This window comes from Lethenteron reissneri, chromosome 56 (genome assembly GCF_015708825.2).
Source record: "Lethenteron reissneri isolate LAM-NWPU_2019-01 chromosome 56, ASM1570882v1, whole genome shotgun sequence".
Taxonomy (NCBI): domain Eukaryota; kingdom Metazoa; phylum Chordata; class Hyperoartia; order Petromyzontiformes; family Petromyzontidae; genus Lethenteron; species Lethenteron reissneri.
In genome coordinates this window covers 3,500,564-3,526,175 of record NC_083834.1, presented here as the reverse complement: position 1 = coordinate 3,526,175, position 25,612 = coordinate 3,500,564, and the positions used below count along the sequence as shown (strand labels likewise).

Here is a 25,612-nt window from a genome sequence, read left to right as displayed (position 1 = left end):
GTAATCGTCACCTGGTATGGGTGGAGCAGGGCCGACCCAGAGACCCGCTCTCAACTCGAGACACGAGCCTCGACTTCAGATGCCAAAACCAACGAAACCCCAATTTTCACTTCCATTGAAGCATGGATAACGATCTCAAAGCAACCGAGGCCTCGCAGATTTCTTTATATTTAACTAGCTTCACTACCCGGCTTCGCCCGGGACTTGGATTCTTATACTGGTAGGAACGAAGTGAACCAGCCTACAATAGATGATATCGTCCGTCCGTCCGTCCGATGTCCGATTAGGTGTAGCAACATCGCCCCCTACTGAAAACACTTGGCAGGACCCTACAAAAACCTTTAGAATCAGTGAGGCTTTCCTGGCTAAACAAGTGTAACATTCCCTTATAATTCCCTGAGATAATTTTTTATTTAAATGTTTTAATTAAAAACTAACTCATTCCCTGAGATAGTTTTTAATTAAAACATTTAAATTAAAAATTAACTCACAGCGGCCTAAAGCCTACAGCTAGGCCTAAAGCCTAGAGCTAGGCCTCAAACTCTCCCTTCGTATTGTCCGATGAGGTGTAGCAACATCGCCCCCTACTGCAAACACTTGGCAGGACCCTACAAAAACCTGTAGACTCAGCGGGGCTTTCCTGGCTAAACAAGTGTAATAATACATTATGTTTATATTCTTTGCTTATTCGTTCCTACCAGCCCACCCCGCAGGGACCTGTTCTTGGATTAATACACGGCCCACGCGGAGGGTGGGGGGGGGGGGTGCGTGACGGGTGACATCACATCTGTGACGTCACGTATGTGACGTCACCGCTCACTTGCCGTGCAAAATATTACATCCATAATTGCACCCCACCCCTCTCCCCCCCCAAAAATACAAAAGTCTTTTTTAATACGTTTTGCATTGTGTACAGTCTGGAAGCTACCCACATGCCAAATTTCAACTTTGTTGCATGTCGGGAAGTACGCTAAACATTTCGAACAGACACACATAATCACAAATTTCCCTTTAATATATATACGTCGATATATATTTTTAAATCCTTTATATTAAGTTCACTTGCTTGCGCGCTTACGACCGTGCAAATCTTTCGGTCGTTTTTTAACCCACTTCCCGTGATCCAATCGAGCTGACATTTTCCACAGACTCGTTGTGCGTGACAAATAATGTTCGTGAAAATTTTTTCCCGAAATTTTACACTTTTTAGGACAAAAAAAATTATATTTAATTACCAATTGCTTAATGGTGGCAGGCAATCATCTGACCCATAGGTGGCAGCCATCTCAAGCCAGAGGACGAGAGGACTCTAGCCGCCACGCATATAAAGGATTTATAGTGAAAAACTTTGTTTTTACGGGTTATATTTATTTTTTGTTTCCCCCACTGCGGCTGGCGAGCCGTGAAGGTTGACGACGACGAAGATGACGACGACGATGGCGACGACGATGACGACACAGCGACCCCAACGCACGTTGACGCGGCAAGGTGAACCAAGGCGGGCGACCGGCACGGAACGACGATTTCATCGCGCCCCCCCCTCCCCCCCAGCAAAACAAGGGCCCCCTCCTGCCACCCCCCTCCTCATCACCGCGGCTAGTGCCAAGGTCGTGACTACGACCGCAACTGCAAGCAATGCATCTAAAGGCGATGCTGACGACGCCGCTGAAAACGCAATTTTTTTTTTCTCGTACGACGCGAATGTAAAGAAAAAGATCAAATAAATAATAATCCGTGATCCGATAGTTCGATGTCACAGGAAGTGATGTCACAGACACCATCGAACTCGAGACCCAATTTTTTTGTTTAATCTATCGCGAATTAAAAATAAGCAATAACATTTCAGCGATCCGAAAGTATGATGGTCACAGGACGTGACGGGTGTCACAGGAAGCGACGTCACAGACGCCGCCAAGACTCCCGGTTTTTACGGAATCGTTCAACCGAACCAGGCGGCACAATTCATCGTTTGAAAGATGCAAATAAAAAAATTCCGCGATTCAAAAGTTAGAGGTCACAGACGCCAGCTAGCCTTCCCGGTTTTTACGGAATCATAAACCGAGCACGAGACCCAATATTCAATTTTCAGATATTGCTAATTAGAAATAACTAATAACATTCCACGATCCGAAAATTTGATGTCACGAAAAGTGATGTCACAGACACCACCTAGACTCCTGATTTAACGGAATCATTCAACCGAAACCCGAGATGCAATTCGCATTTTGAACGGTGCAAATAACAAAATAGAAAAATTCCGCTATCCGAAAGTTTTGACGTCACAGGAAGTGATGGACATCACAGGAAGTGATGTCACAGACGCGACACAAAAGGCTCACACGCAGCTCTGCTGTGGAGAATGACAGAATAATTAACACATTCCTGCGGAGGGAGCTGGTAGGAACGTTGGGTTGCTCGGTCAATGGCCTGCAGGGTCAACGGCGGCGTGGTGTATTCCGCAAATATGCCCGACTGTGAGGGTGGGCACAAGCCGGCGTGAGTAGGTTAAACGTTGAGTTTTATAAGGGCACCACGGGGTGACCAGCCCCTCCCACCCAGCCCCACCCCTCCCACCCCCCCACCCAGCCTCACCCTCCCCACCTAGCCCCACCTTCCCCACCCAGCCCCTCCCTACCCAGCCCCACCCTCCCCACCCAGCCCCTCCCCACCCTCCCCACCCTCCCCCTTCCCACCCAGCCCCTCCCCACCCAGCCCCTCTGGATGCACGACGGACGGACAGACAGACACAATAATCCCCTGTGGGCTGGTGTAACCAGGAGGTTCCTACCAGTACCAGATAATCCATCTCCTTCGCGTACAATACAATGCGTGTCTCCGCGTAAAACAAAAAAAAACCCCATAAAATGACTTCTTACACAACCGTTACGACAGAGGGCATTCCGCGTCTCATCGTCTTGTTTACATTCTATGCGGCCCAGCGCATTCATTGTTGAGTTTCGCATCGCTGTCACATTTTGCGTCAAACTAGAACCCGCGTAGCGTAAAGCGCGGGAGGTGACCTCGTCAATAAACACGTTGCCAGCTCACCGGCATTGTGGCTCAATCGACAAGATCCCGACTGCTGCTGCTGCTGATGATGATGATGAGACACCGAACGTTGAACCCAGCCCTTGTCAATAAACACGTGCCAGCTCAACAGCAATTTGGCTCAATCGACAAGATCCCGACTGCTGCTGCTGCTGATGATGAGACACCGAACGTTGAACCCAGCCCTTGTCAATAAACACGTGCCAGCTCACCAGCATTGTGGCTCAATCGACAAGATCCCGACTGCTGCTGCTGCTGATGATGAGACACCGAACGTTGAACCCAGCCCTTGTCAATAAAACACGTTGCCAGCTCACCAGGCATTGTGGCTCAATCGACAAGATCCCGACTGCTGCTGCTGCTGCTGATGATGATGAGACACCGAACGTTGAACCCAGCCCTTGTCAATAAACACGTGCCAGCTCACCAGCATTGTGGCTCAATCGACAAGATCCCGACTGCTGCTGCTGCTGATGATGAGACACCGAACGTTGAACCCAGCCCTTGTCAATAAAACACGTTGCCAGCTCACCGGCATTGTGGCTCAATCGACAAGATCCCGACTGCTACTGCTGCTGATGATGATGATGAGACACCGAACGTTGAACCCAGCCCTCATCAAGTGTGCCGTACTTGGCCCTTCCCCTATCCAACCATTAGATATACGGATGGTAGCTCTTGCAATCTCTCATTTACTTGGTACAGCTGTCGTGGCTGTGACGGTTCCACCTGAAGACGGAAGCTTGTGTTGTCTCCGAAACGTCGTGATTTTTATTTTATTTTACTTTTATTAATTTTAATGTTTTACCTACGTGACTTTACCGAAAAAACCTAAGAATACGTTGCCAGCTCACCGGCATTGTGGCTCAATCGACAAGATCCCGACTGCTGCTACTGCTGCTGCTGATGATGATGATGCTGCTGCTGATGACGATGAGACACCGAACATTGAACCCCGCTCCCGTCTATAAAGACCTGGCAGTTCACCGGCACCACTCTAAATAATAAGTCCCCGACGCTGCTGCTACTGATGATGATGATGACAGTGAATTCATAATAAAGGTTTTTGGGTCTGATTGCGTTATTTATAAATGTGTCGGAACCCTCCACCACCCGACACGGCATATCAGTAACAAATGTGTCACGTATTCTTAGGTTTTTTCGGTAAAGTCACGTAGGTAAAACATTAAAATTACCTACGTGACTTTACCGAAAAAACCTAAGAATATGAATCCTTGCAGTCACGAAAGCTTCAAATCTAGAAGAAATGTGTCACGTTTTTTCAAAGGACAAAATAATTCGCTAAAATGACAGCGAATGTTGAAATCGCTCCTTGCCGATAAACATCTGCCAGCTCACCAGCATTGTGGTTCAAGCGACAAGCCCCCGACTCTGCTGCCGATGTTGCTGATGATGACGACGATGATGTTGCTGATGATGACGATGACGATGTTGCTGATGATGATGACGATGATGACGATGATGACGATGACGTTGCTGATGATGATGACGATGATGACGTTGCTGATGTTGCTAATGATGATGACGATGATGACGATGATGACGATGACGTTGCTGATGATGATGACGATGATGACGTTGCTGATGTTGCTAATGATGATGACGATGATGACGATGATGATGTTGCTGATGATGATGACGATGATGACGATGATGATGTTGCTGATGATGATGACGATGATGACGATGATGATGTTGCTGATGATGATGAAGAAGATGACAATGATGATGATGACGATGTTGATGACGATGTTGCTGATGATGATGATGATGACGATGATGATACACCGAATGTCGAAACCCATCCCGGAGTTGTGCTCGCACGTGGAGCCAATTGTTGCCGGCACCGCACACTCCCCGGAGCGCCGCGTGACCGGTGGGAATTTTACTGGTAGGAACCACCTGGTTCCACCAGCCCACAAGGGATTGTTGTGTCCGTCCGTCGTGCAGGGAGGGGCTGGGTGGGGAGGGAGGGGCTGGCTGGAAAGGGGAGGGAGGGTGGGGCTGGATGGGGAGGGGCTGGTCACCCCGTGGTGCCCTTATAAAACTCAACGTTTAACCTACTCACGCCGGCTTGTGCCCGCCCTCACAGTCGGGCATATTTGCGGAATACACCACGCCGCCGTTGACCCTGGCCATTGACCGAGCAACCCAACGTTCCTACCAGCTCCCTCCTCCGCAGCAGGAATGTGTTTGTTTTCTTCAGGCGGAGGGGTCGAGGCGTGAAGGACACGGCACCTAGTCTGCAGATTTATTTCACAGCATAGACACTTCTAAATCATCCAGATCGAAAACTCATTTCTTAAGAGCTGCTTTGCACGTTCAATTTGTTGTCCTTCCCCCCACACCTCCGATAAGCACGGTTGGCTACGTACAGTGCGAAAGAAGTTCACCACACGTACGTACGTGCACAAACACGGCGCTTCAGCAGAGACAGAGGCGTTCGTGCGGAATTGCACCCCCACCCGGGTTGACTGTCGGTGGTGGGTGGAGCGAGCGGGGAAGTGGGTGAGCGAGCGTGATGATGGTTTCACCAGTTGTGAGTGGGTGAGCGGGTGGGACGGTGAGTGGGTGAGTGAATGAGCGGGTGAGCGAGCGAGATGATGGTTTCACCAGGTGGGTGGGTGGGTGAGTGGGTGGGAGGGTGAGTGGGTGAGGGAATGAGTGGGTGAGCGAGTGAGATGATGGTTCCACCAGTGGTAGGTAGGTGGGTGAGCGGGTGGGACGATGAGCAGGTGAGTGAATGAGCAGGCGAGCGAGCGAAATGGTTCCACCACCAGCGTCTCCGAGCAGGATGAGGATTGTCAAAGCCAGGAGCCGGAGGCGGTGCGATGACAGCGTCTGGGTCTGGAGCGCTGCCGCTACCCTGGACGTCCACGCTGCTCCGCTCAGTTCGCACGGACATGAAAGGCGCTCCTCCGGATCCGTCGCGCGGGGGGGGGGGGGGGGATCCGGAAGAGCGCTGGCTAAGGATTCTCTCCCTGCCAGGGCCCTGCGACCCCCTCTGCCCACCCACCAGCTGAGCGGACATTGGGGCGCCACGGTGGCTAGGAGATGTTAACTCCCTCGCCTGGTATACAGGAGGTCGTGGGTTTGATCCCGACCCTGACGCCTGCTGCTGTATATTTGGAGTTTGCGTGTCTCTCTCATCATCATCATCACGGTGGCTAGGAGATGTTAACTACCTCGCCTGGTATACAGGAGGTCGTGGGTTCGATCCCGACCCTGATGCCTGCTGCTGTATATTTGGAGTTTGCATGTCTCTCTCTCTCTCATCATCATCATCACGGTGGCTAGGAGATGTTAACTACCTCGCCTGGTGTACGGGAGGTCGTGGGTTCGATCCCGACCCTGACGCCTGCTGCTGTATATTTGGAGTCTGCGCGTCTCTCTCTCTCATCATCATCACGGTGGCTATGAGATGTTAACTACCTCGCCTGGTATACAGGAGGTCAGGGGTTTGGTCCCGACCATGACGTCTGCTGCATATTTGGAGTTTGCGTGTCTCTCTCGCTCTCCCCCAGTAAGTCACGTGGAATTTTCTCCGGGTTTTCCCTCTACACATAGAAGCAATATCACGCGTTTAGACTACGAACATTCGACTTACGAACTTTTAGGGATACGAACAAAACTGTCCGTATGTTCAGTTGCCCGTTCGGACCGAGTTGTTAGTTCAAACGCCCCGCGCAATATAGATGGCGGTGGTGACATCTACATCTGCAGAACGTGAAGAACCAGTGGCATCTACATCTGCAGAATGTGAAGAACCAGCAACATCTACATCTGCAGAACGTGAAGAACCAGCAACATCTACATCTGCAGAACGTGAAGAACCAGCAACATCTACATCTGCAGAACGTGAAGAACCAGTCGCATCTACATCTGCAGAACGTGAAAAACCAGTGGCATCTACATCTGCAGAACGTGAAGAACCAGCAGCATCTACATCTGCAGAGCGTGAAGAACCAGTGGCATCTACATCTGCAGAACGTGAAGAACCAGTGGCATCTACATCTGCAGAACGTGAAAACCAGTGGCATCTACATCTGCAGAACGTGAAAACCAGTGGCATCTACATCTGCAGAACGTGAAGAACCAGTGGCATCTACATCTGCAGAACGTGAAGAACCAGTGGCATCTACATCTGCAGAACGTGAAAACCAGTGGCATCTACATCTGCAGAACATGAAGAACCAGTGGCATCTACATCTGCAGAACATGAAGAACCGGCGGCATCTACATCTGTAGAACGTGAAGAACCAGTGGTCTCTACATCTGCAGAATGTGAAGAACCAGTGGTGTCTACATCTGCAGAACGTGAAGAACCAGTGGCGTCTACATCTGCAGAACGTGAAGAACCAGTGGCATCTACATCTGCAGAACGTGAAGAACCGGTGGCATCTACATCTGCAGAACGTGAAGAACCAGCGGCATCTACATCTGCAGAACGTGAAGAACCAGTGGCATCAACATCTGCAGAACGTGAAGAACCGGTGGCATCTACATCTGCAGAACGTGAAGAACCAGCGGCATCTACATCTGCAGAACGTGAAGAACCAGTGGCATCTACATCTGCAGAACGTGAAGAACCAGTGGCATCTACATCTGCAGAACGTGAAGACCCAGTTGTCTCTACATCTGCAGAACGTGAAGAACCAGTGGCATCTACATCTGCAGAACGTGAAGAACCAGTGGCATCTACATCTGCAGAACGCGAAGAACCGGTGGCATCTACATCTGCAGAACGTGAAGACCCAGTTGTCTCTACATCTGCATAACGTGAAGAACCGGTAGCATCTACATCTGCAAAACGCGAAGAACCAGTGGCATCTACATCTGCAGTACGCGAAGATCCAGTGGCATCTACATCTGCAGAACGTGAGGAAGCAGTGGCATCTACATCTGCAGAACGTGAAGAGCCAGTGGCATCTACATCTGCAGTACGTGAAGAACCAGTGGCATCTACATCTGCAGAACGTGAAGAACCAGTGGCATCTACATCTGCAGAACGTGAGGAAGCAGTGGCATCTACATCTGCAGAACGTGAAGAACCAGTGGCATCTACATCTACAGAACGTGAAGAACCAGTGTCATCTACATCTACAGAACGTGAAGAACCAGTGGCTTCTACACCTGCAGAACGTGAAAAACCAGTGGCATCTACATCTACAGAACGTGAAGAATCAGTGGCATCTACATCTACAGAACGTGAAGAACCAGTGGCATCTACATCTACAGAACGTGAAGAACCAGTGGCATCTACATCTACAGAACGTGAAGAACCAGTGGCATCTACATCTGCAGAACGTGAAGAACCAGTGGCATCGACATCTGCAGAACGTGAAGAACCAGTGGCATCGACATCTGCAGAACGTGAAGAACCAGTGGTGTCTACATCTGCAAAACGTGAAGAACCAGCGGCATCTACATCTGCAGAACGTGAAGAACCAGCGGCATCTACATCTACAGAACGTGGAGAACCAGTGGCATCGACATCTGCAGAACGTGAAGAACCAGTGGCATCTACATCTGCAGAACGTGAAGAACCAGTGGCTTCTACATCTGCAGAACGTGAAGAACCAGTGGCATCTACATCTACAGAACGTGAAGAACCAGTGGCATCTACATCTACAGAACGTGAAGAACCAGTGGCATCTACATCTACAGAACGTGAAGAACCAGTGGCATCTACATCTGCAGAACGTGAAGAACCAGTGGCATCTACATCTGCAGAACGTGAAGAACCAGTGGCATCGACATCTGCAGAACGTGAAGAACCAGTGGCATCGACATCTGCAGAACGTGAAGAACCAGTGGCATCGACATCTGCAGAACGTGAAGAACCAGTGGTGTCTACATCTGCAAAACGTGAAGAACCGGTGCCATATACATCTGCAGAACAACTTTTAAAGCCATTCTCCGTGTCCAGTGTACCACGCAGCACAACAAGTTTGGAATCGACAGGAGTAAAGTTGTACTCGTAAACAAATCGACTTGCGAACACAAACCTCGGGAACTTAACCCGTTTGCAAGCCGAGGAGCCCCTGTATTTGGCCGACGCCATCCACATCCACGCGATGATCATGACGATGGTAGCAAGCCCCCTTTCTCTGGGCTATCATTTGCGATAGCCGGGGTTCACTTCTGACAATAAAAAGCCACGTTGCAGCTTAGTGGGGCTTTAGCTGGCAAAGTATGTTTTACTGGTAGGAACCTCCTGGTTCCACCAGCCCACAGGGGATTATTGCGTCCGTCCATCGTGCATCCAAAAATGGGAGGGGTGGGGCTGGGTGGGGAGGGGCTGGTCACCCCATGGTGCCCTTATACAACTCAACGTTTAACCTACTCACGCCGGCTTGTGCCCGCCCTCACAGTCGGGCATATTTGCGGAATACACCACGCCGCCGTTGACCCTGCAGGCCATTGCCCGAGCAACCCAACGTTCCTACCAGCTCCCTCCGCAGAAATGTGTTAAAAATACCAACACGTTTTCAGTTTATTGGCGGCGCCATGCTGCCCATTACCTCCAGAGGACAGCGCTAAAGGATTGGCGGTCGGTATCGGTCAACAGTGGTGAGCTCTTGAGGAGGAGGGGGGGGGGGGAGTGGTGGCGCAGCGGTTAGCGCGCCCCCGCTACAAACCCCCCCTACCCCTCCGATCACGGCTATGTACGGCGCGAAAGACGTTTCACGAACAAGAACCCGGCGACCAGAGTTCGATTCCTGCCTCGTGGCCAAACAGCGGTGACGATTATAATCGAACCGCTTATCGGATTATAATTATCCGAAAGCGGTTCGGAGCCTCCCCTAGGTCGACTCGGCCTTAAGCAAGTACCCGGTGCGGTGCGAAGCAAACGTCATCAATGGGGAGACAAAGGCGGCCGGGCGTGGCGCTGGCCTCCTTACCCCTGCGTGTGCAGTGCCGACCCTCATAGGCGCTGCTCGCCAACAGCACTTGCCCCGGCAGTCTGTTGAAGGCTACACGGGGGATCTTTGTCTTGAGATAACAATGTAACGCTCTCCGCAACTTCTCCATATGGACAAAGCCTTGTATCTATAAATGGATCGCCAAAAAACTATTCAAATTCTGTGGGCCACACGGAACCCCCCCACACTACATCGACTGGACATCTGTGACACAGCGCTTCACAATTCATCGGACTCGTCCAGACTAAATAAATATTAAGATTCTGGTGAGATGTTAACTACCTCACCTGGTATACAAGAGGTCGTGGGTTCGATCCCGACCCCGACGCCTGCTGCTGTATATTTGGAGTTTGCATGTCTCTCTCTCATCATCATCACGGTGGCTATGAGATGTTAACTACCTCGCCTGGTATACAAGAGGTCGTGGGTTCGATCCCGACCCCGACGCCTGCTGCTGTATATTTGGAGTTTGCATGTCTCTCTCTCATCATCATCACGGTGGCTAGGAGATGTTAACTACCTCGCCTGGTATACAAGAGGTCGTGGGTTCGATCCCGACCCCGACGCCTGCTGCTGTATATTTGGAGTTTGCATGTCTCCCTCTCATCATCATCATGGTGGCTAGGTGATGTTAACTACCTCGCCTGGTGTACAGGAGGTCGTGGGTCTATGTATCTATGTATCTCTATGGGTCTCTATGTATGTCTATGGGTGTCTATGCATCTCTATGGGTCTCTATGCATCTCCATGCATCTCTATGGGTGTCTCCCTCCACGAGCATGCAAGTGGGAGGGGCTGTCAGCCTGCAGGCGTCAGGGCAGAGACTAACAGTGGAGTGGCAGTCCAAGGAGGGAGCGAGGGATCACGCGCGCCCAGCGAGTGGCTCGGCCGCGGTGGAGACGGAGCGACGAAATGGGATTGTTGTGCGACAAGCCGGGCGGATCACTCGGTCGGAGGCGATTCCGTGGCGAAGAGCGGTGGCGCAGCGGTGGACGCAGCCAACACCGACACCACACCGACGAAACCGGCCCTTGGGCCTTCCCCTAGGTCGACTCGGCCTCAAATGAGTAGCCTGGTGCGTTGCGGGAGAGACAAAGGCGGCCCGGGCGTGGTGCTTTGCCACCCAATCACATCACAGGCGCTGCTGCTACTCGCCAACAGCACTTGCCCCAACAGTCTGCTGAGGCTACACGGGGGATCTTTGTCTGCGGTGACTGAATCACGGGTGGTCTACGTAGGGTGCGAAAGAAGTTAGAGGTCGGGGACACGAGACCATCAACACTGAGGTCCCCCCCCTCTCTCTCTCTCTCTGGACCACAAAACGCCATACGGCCAGCGAGAAACAGCACTAAATTTCGATTTAAAGCTTTTGTGACTGCAGGGATTCATCTTCTTGGTTCTTTCGGTAAAGTCACGTAGAAGGGAAATAATAAAATAATAAAAGTAAAACTTAATAAATTATAAAATAATACAAATAAACCATAATAAATAATGTTTTATTTTTATTATTTTAATAAAACATAATAAATAATGTTTTATTTTTAATATTTTATTATTTCCTTTCTACGTGACTTTACCGAAAGAACCATGAAGATGAAACAGCACTAACTCAAGGAGTAACCGATAATACGATTTTTTTTTTTACAAAATAAAATATCCGTTATTTGACTTTAGCAAGGTATTATTTCTCTTCTCTATAACTTTATTATATTTTTATTAGGACTTTAAAAACTTGCGGTGGTGGAAGGGGGGGGGGACATGGGTCGATGTTGGGGATGGGAACGGCGTGGATTGAACAACAGCTTTAGCCGAATTCCTGAAAATGAATTTATTATTTTAAATATAATAATCATTTGTAAATGATGATGATGATGCGTCATCTCTGAAGTCACAAAATGAAACAGCCGGTAAAATAGTAAACACACACTGAAGACACAATCGTCAACACACAGTGGTGATCACAAAGACACAATCGTGAGCACAAAGACACAATCATGAACACACAGTGGTGATCACAAAGACACAATCTTAAACACAGTGGTGAGCATAAAGACACAATCGTGAATACACAGTGGTGATCACAAAGACACAATCTTAAACACAGTGGTGATCACAAAGACACAATATTGATCACAAAGACACAATCTTAAACACAGTGGTGATCACAAAGACACAATCTTAAACACAGTGGTGATCACAAAGACACAATAGTGATCACAAAGACACAATATTAAACACAGTGGTGATCACAAAGACACAATATTGATCACAAAGACACAATCTTAAACACAGTGGTGAGCATAAAGACACAATCGTGAATACATAGTGGTGATCACAAAGACACAATCGTGAACACAGTGGTGATCACAAAGACACAATCGTGATCACAAAGACACAATATTAAACACAGTGGTGATCAAAGACACAATAGTGATCACAAAGACACAATATTAAACACAGTGGTGATCACAAAGACACAATATTGATCACAAAGACACAATCTTAAACACAGTGGTGATCACAAAGACACAATATTGATCACAAAGACACAATCTTAAACACAGTGGTGATCACAAAGACACAATATTGATCACAAAGACACAATCTTAAACACAGTGGTGATCACAAAGACACAATATTGATCACAAAGACACAATCTTAAACACAGTGGTGATCACAAAGACACAATATTGATCACACAGACACAATCTTAAACACAGTGGTGATCACAAAGACACAATATTGATCACAAAGACACAATCTTAAACACAGTGGTGATCACAAAGACACAATATTGATCACAAAGACACAATCTTAAACACAGTGGTGATCACAAAGACACAATATTGATCACAAAGACACAATCTTAAACATAGTGGTGATCACAAAGACACAATCTTAAACACAATAGTGATCACAAAGACACAATATTGATCACAAAGACACAATCTTAAACACAGTGGTGAACACAAAGACACACTCGTGAACACACAGTGGTGGTCACAAAGACACAATAGTGAACACAAAGACACAATAGTAAACAGTGGTAAACACAATCATGAACACACAGCAGACACACACACGAGAGAGAGAGAGGAGTTTGAAGCCGGTGGGGGTAGTGGCAGAGGTCAATGAAAGTAAAACCACGAAACCGCCCGCAGGCACTCCAAGTTCATGGTGAATGCGGAGTGATTATTGATTATTGATCATCGCCGTCTCGATTTATGGAATGATAATTACTGTGTAGTCCACACGAGGCGGCCAATGGCACCACCATCACCATCACCACCATCTCCAAATCCACCATCATCTCTACCACACCATCACCACAACTAACCATCACCATCACCACCATCTCCAAAACTACCATAATCTCTACCATACCACTACCATAACTACCACACCATCAACTACATCACCATCTTCACCATCTCCAAATCCACCATCATCTCTACCACACCATCACCACAACTACCACCACCATCTCTAAACCCACCATCATCTCTACCATACCACTACCATAACTACCACACCATCAACGACATCACCACCATCACCACAACTACCACCACCATCTCTAAAACTACCACAATCTCTACCACACCATCCCCAACATCACCACAACCAAAATTAACACCACCATCACCACCTCCATCTCCACCACCATTATAACCTGCACCATCATCTCCACCATCAACGGCCCCACCACCAAAACCACCACACACACACCACACCACTACCACCACACCAACACACACCACACCACCACATCACCACCACACACACCACCACCACACACACCACCACCACCCATCACACATCACCACCACAACACCACAAACACACCCTACCACACCACCACCACACACACCACCACCACAACCACACCACCACCCATCACACCACCACACACACACACCACAACACCAACCATCACACCACCACCACCACACACATCACTAACACACCATCACAACACACCACCACCAACCACCACACACACCACGACCACCACCACCCCACCAACCACCACACACACCACCACCACATCACCACCACATCACTAACACCACCACCCCACCAACCACCACACACAACAACACACACCACAACACCACCACCAACCACAACACCACACACACCACACCACCAACCACAACAACACCACCACTTACTCTTATGGCCACAACTTTTACCCGCGCTGGGGCTTCTGACGATGGCTCGCCCCGCAACCCTGAAGGCTTCCATGGCGCAGCTGCTGCTCCGACGGTTGTTGTGGTTGTTGTTGTTGTTGTGGTTGTTGTTGTTGTATTACAAGCTGCTGCTGCTACCGTAGGTTGTTGTTGTTGTTCGGCTGAGAAGTGGTCGCCTCCACCGCCGCCGCCGCCTCCCGAATCGCAACTTTTTGTAACGAAAACTCCGTAGCCACGCCCAGTGGGCGTGGCTACGGAGAGGCAACCCGCGATTAACATAAATTAACATAAATTAACATAAATTAACAAAAATTAACATAATGTTTAAAAAAAACTCGCGTGGATTCAAACTGCCGTTTGGAATAACCGCGCGTGGGCGTGGCCTGTTATGTTAATATGGAACAAGGGCGTGGCCTGTTATGTTAATATGGAACAAGGGCGTGGCCTGTTATGTTAATATGGAACAAGGGCGTGGCTTGTTATGTTAATATGACACGAGGGCGTGGCTTGTTATGTTAATATGGAACGAGGGCGGGGCTTGCTAGATTAGGGCGTGGCGAACCTCGCCGTGTAGACCAATGGGAAGCGAGAAAATGTTATGGTAATTCGCGAAGGGCGGGGACCGACCCCCTCCCCCCCGCCCATTATGCTAATTAGACAAAGCGGTGACGCGCAGGAGGGAGGCCATGTTGGTCAGGGGTAACGGAGCGAGCGCCGGGCTAAACGGGCGGACATGTTTGTAGAGGGGGGGGGGTGGAGTCGCGCGTGGAGTGACGTCACAAAGCAGCAACACGTGCGTCGTTATTTACACAATATGGCCGCCGGCCGGTGACGTCACCAATCAAGTGTGTTTACCCTTCATTTCGATTTAAAGCTGTTCGTGAGTGCAGGGATTCGTCTTTTTGGTTCTTTTGGTAAAGTCACGTAGAAGGGAAGTAATAAAATAATAAAAGTAAAACATAAAATAAAATAATTCTCACGACGTTTCGGCCACAACGCAAGCAGCCGTCCTCAGGTGGAGAACAGTTCTGTCGAGAAGACAGAACTGTTCTGCTTGCGTTGTGGCCGAAACGTCGTGAGAATTATTAATGTTTTATTTATATTATTTTATTATTTCCATTCTACGTGACTTCACCGAAAGAACCAAGAAGATGAATGCCAATCATATTAGCATAGTATGATTTTTGTTTGCGTTCTGACTGCAAGTATTGTGGCTAATGCAGACATGAATCCTCGTAAAAAGGTTTCAGTTTTGTTGCCAGAATAAAGGGGAAAACCCTATTATTATATTTTGGTACTGACAAAGGAGGTCTAGTGATGTAGATGCTCACCCCGAGCACTCATTACTTTGATAGTGCAGCATTGTCTTTGAGCTGTACGCCTTTTGGCGTCCTCTGGTCGAGCACCAATTGGGTCGAGGCTCAAAAGAAAGCCGTCCTTTTGTGTGGACCAATCAGTTTCAAGGACAATGCATATATTATCATAGTGTGTTTTTTGTTTGCATTTCGACTGCAAGTATTGTGGTTAATGCAGTGACATGAATCCTTGTAAAAAGGTTTCAGTTTTGTTTGCCAGAAAAAAAAGAAAAAACCCCTATTATTACATTTCGATTTAAAGCTTTCGTGACTGCAGGGATTCATCTTCTTGGTTCTTTCGGCAAAGTCACGTAGAAGGGAAATAATAAAATAATAATAAAAAATGTGTTATTTTGTATTTTTATTATTTTTTTATTTCCCTTTTACGTGACTTTACCGAAAGAACCAAGAAGATGAAACCCTATTATTATGTTTTCATACTTTGACACTGGCAAATAAAGTCCGAATTCACGAACGCATTCTGCGCGTGATCGTCGTTCCGCGCTCGATCCGACCGCGTGACGCGCCACGAATGATCTGGCTCCATTTGAACCGTCACGTGTGTAGGCTGCGATCGTGACGTGTGTGCCCCAATGTCCAATGCGTGGTACTGGTCCGCGTAAGGGGCCGTCCATAAATGACGTCACGCGATTTTTGACAATTTGACCCCAACCCCCCTTCGTCACACGGCGTGACAAAAAGTCAGACCGCCCCCCTAAAGTATGACGTCACAAAGCTCTGCCCCCCCCTCCCCCCCAAAAAAAATAAAACATGCTTCAAATCGCTTTAAGCTATTGTCATTGTAGTGCGTGTTCAATGTGGCGCTGCACTCTGATGTTGTAGGAGAAAACATTTATTAAGAAGTCTATTTAATGAAGTAGAACGTGTTGTCTATATTTATTTAAAGTTGCGCATTTTGATGTGACGTCACATTTCTCAACCCCCCCCCCCTCGTCACACATCGTCACAAATGTCTGACCCCCCCCCATGTGCGTGACGTCATTTATGGACGGCCCCTGACGTCGCTCGTGTACGTCTCTTGAAGGTGGCACGCCGTTGAAAAGTGTCCACTCAGCGCGACCGGTTGCACGCGACCGGTTGCACGCGGCCGGTTGCACGCGGCCGGTTGCACGCGACCGATTGCACGCGAGCGGTTGCACGCGAGCGGTTGCACGCGACCGGTTGCACGCGACCGGTTGCACGCGGCCGGTTGCACGCAGCCGGTTGCACGCAGCCGGTTGCACGCGACCGGTTGCACGCGAGCGGTTGCACGCGACCGGTTGCACGCGGCCGGTTGCACGCGGCCGGTTGCACGCGGCCGGTTGCACGCGACCGGTTGCACGCGACGGATAACGGCTCTCGCATCCATCCGACACACGACAGCAGGAGCAGAAGTCAAGGTTTGTGTTTTATTACAACAAGAACATGATTACAGATAAAAACTATCATATAACTGCCTTTCAAGTCCAACACGTTATGTGTTTTCTCTTATTTTCAGTGTTTACCCAAGAAGGAGGAAAAAAAAATATTAAGTTGCAAAATACAAATAAAACTTTTATTTAAATTTTTAGTGTTTAAAGATTAAAAGTGTGGAGAGACACTCTCTCTAGCGTGATGCGATCAACTCAAAACTGCAATTGTGATACGTGGCCTGCCGCTGTACGAAAAGTGAAGGCCACTCACTCCCCGTTACCATGGAATTATACAACAATAATGAAACCACTGCTGGATTGAAGGCCTCCTACAATCCGTGTCGATCATGGGGGTTATTTGACCATACTTCACCATGCTGGTCAAAGCGGCTTGGTCAAATTAAGTGTGCGATGGAGCCAAAGACCGGTTCAGACATCGACTCGCAGTGGACGGGAATGAAACCAAACTCGACATGATCAATGGTAAGCTAGGCAACTCGGGCGTGACGGTGGCGAGATGTTAACGACCTCGCCTGGTCGACAGGAGGTCGTGGGTTCAATCCTGACCCTGACGACGCCTGCTGTTGTATATTTGGAGTCTGCGTGTCTCTCTCATCATCATCACGGTGGCTAGGAGATGTTAACTACCTCGCCTGGTAGACAGGAGGTCGTGGGTTCAATCCTGACCCTGACGACGCCTGCTGTATATTTGGAGTCTGCGTGTCTCTCTCATCATCATCACGGTGGCTAGGAGATGTTAACTACCTCGCCTGGTGTACAGGAGGTCGTGGGTTCAATCCCGACCCCAATGCCTGCTGTATATTTGGAGTTTGCGTGTGTCTCTCTCCGTGGCCGCGTGGATTTTCTCCGGATCCTGCGGTGTTTCCCTCCACGTTTAGAATCAATGTCACGGTGTTTAGAATATATTTGGCTGCTACAAATTTCCACGTGATGACGATAGGTCACTCTGCTGTTGAGCTATTATTTGTGCAAGGTCGCTTCTAAAAAAGAGTTGTAGAGCTCAGTGGGCCTTTCAGTTTTAATTTAACCGGATGGGACTTTAGTTTCAAGAATCGATATCAGCGCTGGACGGAGGCCTCCACAAGCCGTCGGGATCCGATCTCATCGTCGCTCCATCTCCACCGCTGGCAGATTGGTATCATCACAAGACCGCCAGAGAGAGAGAGGGGTAGGGGGGGTGGTGGTGGTGGTTGAAGGACAACCGCGCGCCACACCACCGAAAAATCGACGTCGAAATCCCTTCGCGCCGTTACGTAGACGAACCGTGCCTGGACGTTGGGCAGGGTCCCATGGGAAATTGGACCAGGACCCAATCCAACGTCAAAACCGCAACAATCCACTGCTCCCACGGGCTTTGTAGCATGGAACTCCCCAACAGACTCCATGTGGGCAAGGCAACTGCGGGCATCTTGGATAGGTTTGTGCCCAAAATGGTGAAAGGAAAAAAAAATGTCCGGTTTTGTAGTGTTTTACCGATATACCGTTCCTCGGGGCACAGCGGCGTGGAATTGACACGGGCGACAGCAAGTCGGCGAGAGAAAGCAACAAAAAACCACGCGGGCAGCCGCTGACCCCCCCCCCAACCCCCGGGGGGTTAACAACGACACAAGCGGGGCGCACTTCCCGCACTCGTTCATATACATATATACAGTACACAGTGCGGTACAGCCAACCAACACCACCACCACCACCGAGGGCGGAGGAGGCGGAGAAGGGGATATGGAATCAGTTCGCGTAGCAGGCGGCTGGCTGGGGGTGGACCGTCGCGACGTGTTGCCGTTGCAGCCGAGAGCATCACCCGGCAGTGGATCGACCGTGACTTCCTGCCGCCACCAATGATGATGATGACGATGACGCACGCACAACTTCTTTCGCAGCCATCACGCAGCCAACCCGTGTTCATCGGGAGGTGCGGTGGAGAAGGGGGGGCTAGGCGGGGAAGGACAACAAACTAAACACGGCAATGATGACGACGATGTCAGAGCGCCGCATTTACACCAAAACCGTGCGGCTTCTGCGGGAATTGCCGCACGCGCGATATGTCTTCAGTACTATGTACAGCTCCATCCGCGGACCGCAGAGCCGCCCACGCAACTCGCTCAACCGACCCGCACGACGGACGTGATATAGGTAAACGTGCGTACGCAGACGCCGACCGGCAGAAAAAAAAAACCCGATATTATTCGTTACTTGGCGAGCGTAATTAATTGGGGGAGGGGGGGGGGCGATAGATTCCAGAGTGCCCGATATTGTTGACCCGACCAAAATTCCGCGCGTGATGGCTTGTGTCTTGAGAAATACGATTTCAGTGTTAAGGCAAGGGGTCATGGGGGGGGGGGGGGGGACACGCTATGGGCTGACTGGGCCGAATGCAAAACCCCACCTTCATTGCAAACTGATCGTGTGGTGTGCGTGTGTGTCGCTCTCGGTGCTACAGACGAAAACGAATTGTTTTACTTTTACACTGGGAGTCGGGCGGGGTGGACACAGACAGAACGAAGGTCGATTTGTTTTTGAAAGCGGCTCTGAGTCGTCACGTGGCGTCCTCGGTTAAAATGTTGCTGTCGCTCCGTAACGAGTTGTGGAAAGCAACTCGGTTGAACGCAGCTCAGTGGGACCGCAACAACTTTGTGGAACGCAACTTGTAGCGTCGCCCCGGGGGGGGCATGGGCGCAGCAAGGCGGATAAGACGGAGGGACGCGTGAACCGCCACGAGCCCAAACAGTAATTCGACAGCTCCAGTTAAGTGCGACTCAACCGTAACAACCATGATAGCACAGTAACCATTAAATATTGCTGCAGGCAGCTCTCGTTTATCTGGAGTAATGGGGGGAGGAGCGGGGGGCGGTGTTGCAAAAATAAAATATAAGACGTCAATACAAAACATTCGTACGACAGGGTTAAGCATTTTTGTTTGTTACCTGCGTAGCGTGCATGTACGTTCAACCTCGTTCGCACCGTACGTAGCAGAGCCGCGCTAATCGGAGGAGAGCGAGCGGGGGGGGGGGGGGATGGAAATGAACGATCGTCGGCTGGAGAGGGGAGAATGCGTCGCCTGCAATTTTTGAAAATCCGCGCTCACGAGCCAACGGGGCTTTCGTTCGCCGACGCGTTTGCAGTCGAGCTCACGGCCAAAGCTCTCGACGAGGGGCGGGCGGCGTTGAGTTGGACGCGAGTCGCGGCGCACGATGATAACGTCGGCTTGTTTTTTTTACTTAACGCAAGAGCGGTCGGTTAAAAATCTCAAACCGGGACACAATTGAGAGTTGACCCGTGGTGTAAGGTCGCGGCGGCGATAGGCATCACAACCAGCGTCGCGATAAACTTTGATTTCTTTTTTTTCCACGAGCACGGTCGACCCGTGTCATTCCTACGAAGGTCGCACACATCCCACTTGCATAATCAACACTGCCAACAACAACAAGAATCTCGCACGGGCTCGTGACTTGCCCTCGTCGGGGGTAGGGTCAGCAGGCACTGGGGGTTCAACTCCCCCTGGGTCTCACGGCCCCCTAAACCCGCGGGTGGGCGGGCGGGCAGGCGGGGCGCTTGTTAAACTCCCGCGGCTCTCATTGCACGTTGCGTGTACGCACGTTCAAATTCTTTCGCACGCCACGTAGCCGACCGTGCAAATCGGGAGGTGTTTTACCGGGAGTTTAGCCGTGACGAGTTTTGGCATCGAGGCGTGGGGGGTGGGGGGAGCTACGCCGTGGGGCGGAAGGTCCTCATCCAGCAGCGGAGAGATCGTGGCCAACGTGAAGTTTGTGAAGTAGAAGCCGTTGCAAAAGTAAAACTATTTTGGGGTGGCTCTAGTTGTGGTGATAGCGGTTGTGGTGGTGATAATGAGTGGTGGTGGATAGTGGTTATGGTGATAGCGGTGGTGGTAATGAGAATTGTGGTGATAGTGGTTGTGGTGATGACGAGAGGAGTGGTGGATAGTGGTTGTGGTGGTGATAATGAGTGGTGGCGGATAGTGGTTATGGTGATAGCGGTTGTGGTGAGAGTGGTGGTGGTGATGAGAATGGTGGTGATAATTGTTGTGGTGATGATGAGAGTGGTGGTGATGATGAGAGTGGTGGTGATAATTGTTGTGGTGATGACGAGAGGAGTGGTGGATAGTGGTTGTGGTGATAGTGGCACCTGGGCCTGTCCCGCGACCTCCTGCCAGCGGAGCTTTCGACACTTCAACGCGGCCTTAACGTGCACCTAGCCTGGCGCAAGCGGCGTGGTAACATCATCAGTGTTGTTGGTGGTGATGATAGTGGTTGTGGTGGTGATGATAGTGACGATGGTGGTGATTGTGGTCTAGGTCCTGTACCCCCCCCCTCCTTTGTTGAGTTTTGTTCCAACAGAGTAACCCCCAAACGTGGTTCTGAGTAAATTAAAGTACGAATAATGAACATCAAATATTATAACCAATTGTCCATTTAGTGAGGTAATCCTAGCTAGCTGCCAATAAGTGTACAAAAAACACTCAAACTGTCGCTCTGCGCACGTGACGTCATTTGTTCGCACTCACTGGTTGCTCACGGCAACCACGTTGCTTACGATCGGGCGAGTCTGGAAGGGGTCTTTTTACTCGTCGTTCTGGGTTACCGCATGGATTCAAATTGTATCGCCAAGTTATATGTTTACATTGGCAGATTCATCGACGCGCCTGATTATCTTACCGACGTGCTCTCGCGCACGATACAATTTCACGCGTTCCATCAATCGCCCCACGTGACCCCCCCATCGTGTCCCCGTTTAAGATAAAAACAAAATAACCGAGAGGGGGTTTGCAAAGCACGCTGCTTGGCGCTCTCCCTTCACCGAGTTCACAACACCGGCGGTTCCCCTCCGCCGTGCCACGGCGAAGCTGAAACCGATGAGGTTCCAATGGTGAAGCTTAAACCGTCGGCGTCGTCGCCACCGCCCCTTGAGGAGGCTACCCAACAACCAGGGGGATAATCGCCGAGTGGAGAATGATCGTCTTCATCATCGCCGTCAACATTATTACTACTACTACGACTACCACTCCACAACCGACACAAGCCGGGAGAGATTTTTAATGTACCCCCCCCCGGCAAGGATTATGAGATTTCCCCAGCAGCTAACCCTTTGAGAACCAAGAGGTTGTGGATCCTTGGGGGAAGGGGGGGAGAAAAAAATAACAACCAGAGGACAGGTGGCAACGGTGCTCGCGCGTGATGACGTTTCCCCAACACGGACGTCATCTTCACCCTGGGAGTTGACACGAGGAGGAAATAAAGCTACCGACAACTTGTTGGTGTTGCCGTTGTTGCTGTTGTTGTTGCTGTTGTTGCCGTTGTTGCTGTTGTTGTTGCTGCTGCTGCTATCGTTACCCGAGGATGCTCCGTGTGTCCCGCAGCCGACGCAAACACGCTGCGGTTTCCCCCGAGTCCACAATGTGCTTTTGTCGCCCCGCGGAAATCGTTTAGAATCGGCGATAATTCTTTTTTTAAAAAAGCTCTCTTGCAAAACGAACCCAGCAGAAGGGAACGGCCGTCACCTACCACCGCACGGGCACGTACGCAACGCGACGACCGACCGCGCCATGCACAGCAGGGGGATGAGGGGTCAGTGGGTCAGATCTGCGACGTTTTTTCGACATCAGCTTATTGCTCGGGGGGGGGGGAAGGGGGCCAGGATAGAAAAAAAAAACAACAAAAACGGCGACGACAACAATCGAGAGATTTGGTTTTTTTTCCACCATCGACCCGACGACGAATCGGAAGTTTTGGGGAAAAATCCGCGCGGTGTCGCGGATTTGGGGGGGCGAGGGGGGCTCTCAGCGTTGCCAAAGGTTTCGACGCGTCTAAACGCGCGCGGGAATATTACAGAAGTAGCAGGGGGTCCCCTCCTTCATCTCGACAACGAGCGTCGTCGTCGTCGTCATCAGTGCTGGCTCACCACCACCAATAACAGCCGCCATTCGCCACCGAGTGGCAGTGACGTCACCGCGGCGCTTGTGCCAGGCCAGGTGCACTTTGAGGGTCAAAGTGCTGGCTCGACACGCACGCACGCGTGCATCCCGTCAAGGACGCGTGGAGGTATTCTCCGGATCGTTGATACGGTTCCGGGCGATCAAAGACAGCCGAGCGACGCGCACAAGACTCCCAGCGGAAGGATGCCGCCGTCATTCGTGCGCTTTGCTGTGACGCCACCAGCGTGCAGAGAAAGCCAGCCACGTGCACAGAGACGAAGACCACTCCCGGCATATCCTTAACAGGCTGTAGGGGCAAGTGCTGTTAGCGAGCACCTGTGAAGGCTGGCACGGTACCACGAGGGGGTGGGTGGCCAGCAACCAGTGGCGATGATTTCACACACCTGGTACTAATTCGAGGCCGAGTCGACCTAGGGGAGGCCTAGGACTTGGGCCAGGTTAATCGTCACCGGTGTTGTCCGCGAGCGGGAATCGAACTCGGGTCGCCGGCTTCGTGGCGCGGCGGTGCCAACCGCTACCATCGCCGCTCCCCGCAGAGACATCCTAGGACGTGCTCGCGATCGCGCTGCCCCGTCAGCGATGGAAGGACAGCCGGGAGAGACAGGGACGCAGAGAGAGACGCAGAGAGAGACGTCCGGATGGATGCTACACCGCGCACGCCACCGCCAAAAGATGGCGAGAAAGACGGGGGGAGGGGGACGGGCAGGCACAGAGGGGCCACACGAAGGGCTGTCTTCCACGGCGGACCAAGCGATGGACCCCATCATCATCAACGTCGTCATCATCATCATCAGCATCGTCGTCGTCGGCGGTGGTGTCGCCTCACCGAGGAGGAAGCGTGGGGAGACACCCCCCCCCCCCCCCCCACCGGATCAGATCGTTTGTTGTGCTTTTCTCTCCGTCGGCCGGCGGGCCAGACGGACCGAGCCAGAGGCCGAGACGCAGAGAGGCAAAGAGAGAGAGACACACAGACGGTCTTCCGCGAGCGAGCGGGCACGCGAGCTATCGACTGACCGATTAACCGATTGATTGACCGATTGATTGACCGGCTGATCGACCGATTGATTGACCGATCGACCGACCGATTGACCGACCGACTGATTGACCGATTGATTGACCGACCGACTGACCGAGCGAGCGAGCGACAGACTGAGCCGCGCCGCACACCGCCGCTCGCCGCTTTATTTGTTTCCCAGCTCCTGCTCGAGCTCCATGAGCTTGCGCGACGTCTTGATCTTGTTGGCGACGTCCTGGCCCTGCGAGAAGAGGCGCTGGCGCTCACGGAACGGCAGCTTCTCGGGCATCGGGCTCGGGCGCTCGCCCGCCTCTCTGCGAAAGAAAGAAATAAAAAAAACACGGAGAAAGTTCATCTTCAAGCAGGACGGCTGCTTGCGTTGAAGCCGAAACGTCGTGAGAATTATTTTATTATATTTTATTTTTATTATTTTATTACTTCCCTTCTATGTGACTTTACCGAAAGAATCCCTGCAGTCATGAAAGCTTTAAATCGAAATTTAACGGAGAAGGTTTATTCAACCAATTGGATTCACACGCTCCAGACGCCAACGGCGGTTTCACTGTCACGCGCTCGGGGTGGCCGGGGAGGGAGCTTCTGTCACACCGCCTACAGGGACCGGTTTGCCCTCCATGCCTCTCGGACGCCCTGACCCCCCCCCTGCGATCGCCATTGCGTCGTTTCTCCGTTGTCGGCCCCTCCCCTCCACCTGCAACACCGCCCCATCGCCCCCCCACCACCTCCACATTCGCAACGCTCGACTCTTTAACCTGCCTTCGAGAGGCACTTCTCAAAAGATCTATTTTTGATGCTCGACTTCTACACGGCGGATCTTCGAGCTGGGCTCCCCGCGCGTTACCGGCGATCATCACCGCCATTCTGTTTTATTACATCACTTCGGCGGGTTTAAGTGATTTTAAGCGGCGCCTCCGACTTCACTGTCGCCGGGTCGGCATGCCCCTCCCCCCACCCCCCTCCCCCCACCCCCCAAGTTTTGCGCCATCAAGCGAGACGCTATTGCAGACGTCGCAAACACATTTCCTCTGCACGTGGCCGCTTCCCCCGTATAGGCACAGTTCCTAAACTAAACTATTTATTTCGATTTAAAGCTTTCGTGACTGCAGGGATTCATCTTCTTGGTTCTTTCGGGTAATGTCACGTGACTTTACCGAAAGAACCAAGAAGATAAACTATTTTTATTTCACCAGCCCAAGGGCCACAACCGAGCTGCCATTTTAGCGTCTTTTGCAGAACAGACCCTGGGCTATCACGAACGATAGATGAACGAAGTGCCTTATCATCATCGTGTGGAAATGCATAGCAGCCAAACACTCTGAACGCGTGATGTTGATCCTCAATGTGGAGGGAAAAACCGGAGGAACCGGCGAAAAAAATCCATGTGACCACTGGGAGCACGTGCGCTCTGAATACACAGCAGGCGTCAGGGTCGGGATCGAACCCACGACCTCCTGTACACCAGGCGAGGTAGTTTACATCTCCTAGCCACCGTGATGATGACGAGAGAGAGAGAGACACGCAAACTCCAAATATACAGCAGCAGGCATCAGGGTCGGGATCGAACCCACGACCTCCTGTATACCAGGCGAGGTAGTCAACATCTCCTAGTCACCGTGATGATGATGAGAGAGACACGCAAACTCCAAATATACAGCA

At 50.8% G+C, this 25,612-nt stretch overlaps 2 protein-coding genes across 10 annotated transcripts in view; both read right to left on the bottom strand.

Annotated features, from left to right (window-relative positions):
* LOC133357020 (low density lipoprotein receptor adapter protein 1-B-like) overlaps positions 1 to 14,385 on the bottom strand; it is a 59,433-nt gene extending 45,048 nt beyond the window's left edge. Inside the window, exon 1 of the mRNA XM_061574761.1 lies at positions 14,171 to 14,385. Within this exon, the coding sequence (XP_061430745.1) occupies positions 14,171 to 14,243 (73 nt within the window). The 5' untranslated portion in view covers positions 14,244 to 14,385. The remainder of the gene's footprint in view (positions 1 to 14,170) is intronic.
* A 2,553-nt stretch (positions 14,386 to 16,938) lies between these two features.
* The window catches only part of AFDN (afadin, adherens junction formation factor), a 217,466-nt gene continuing 208,792 nt past the window's right edge, over positions 16,939 to 25,612 (bottom strand). For all 9 annotated transcript variants that reach the window (XM_061574668.1, XM_061574662.1, XM_061574667.1 and 6 more), the window contains one exon: positions 16,939 to 24,252. In XM_061574668.1, the coding sequence (XP_061430652.1) occupies positions 24,105 to 24,252 (148 nt within the window). In that variant the 3' untranslated portion in view covers positions 16,939 to 24,104. The remainder of the gene's footprint in view (positions 24,253 to 25,612) is intronic.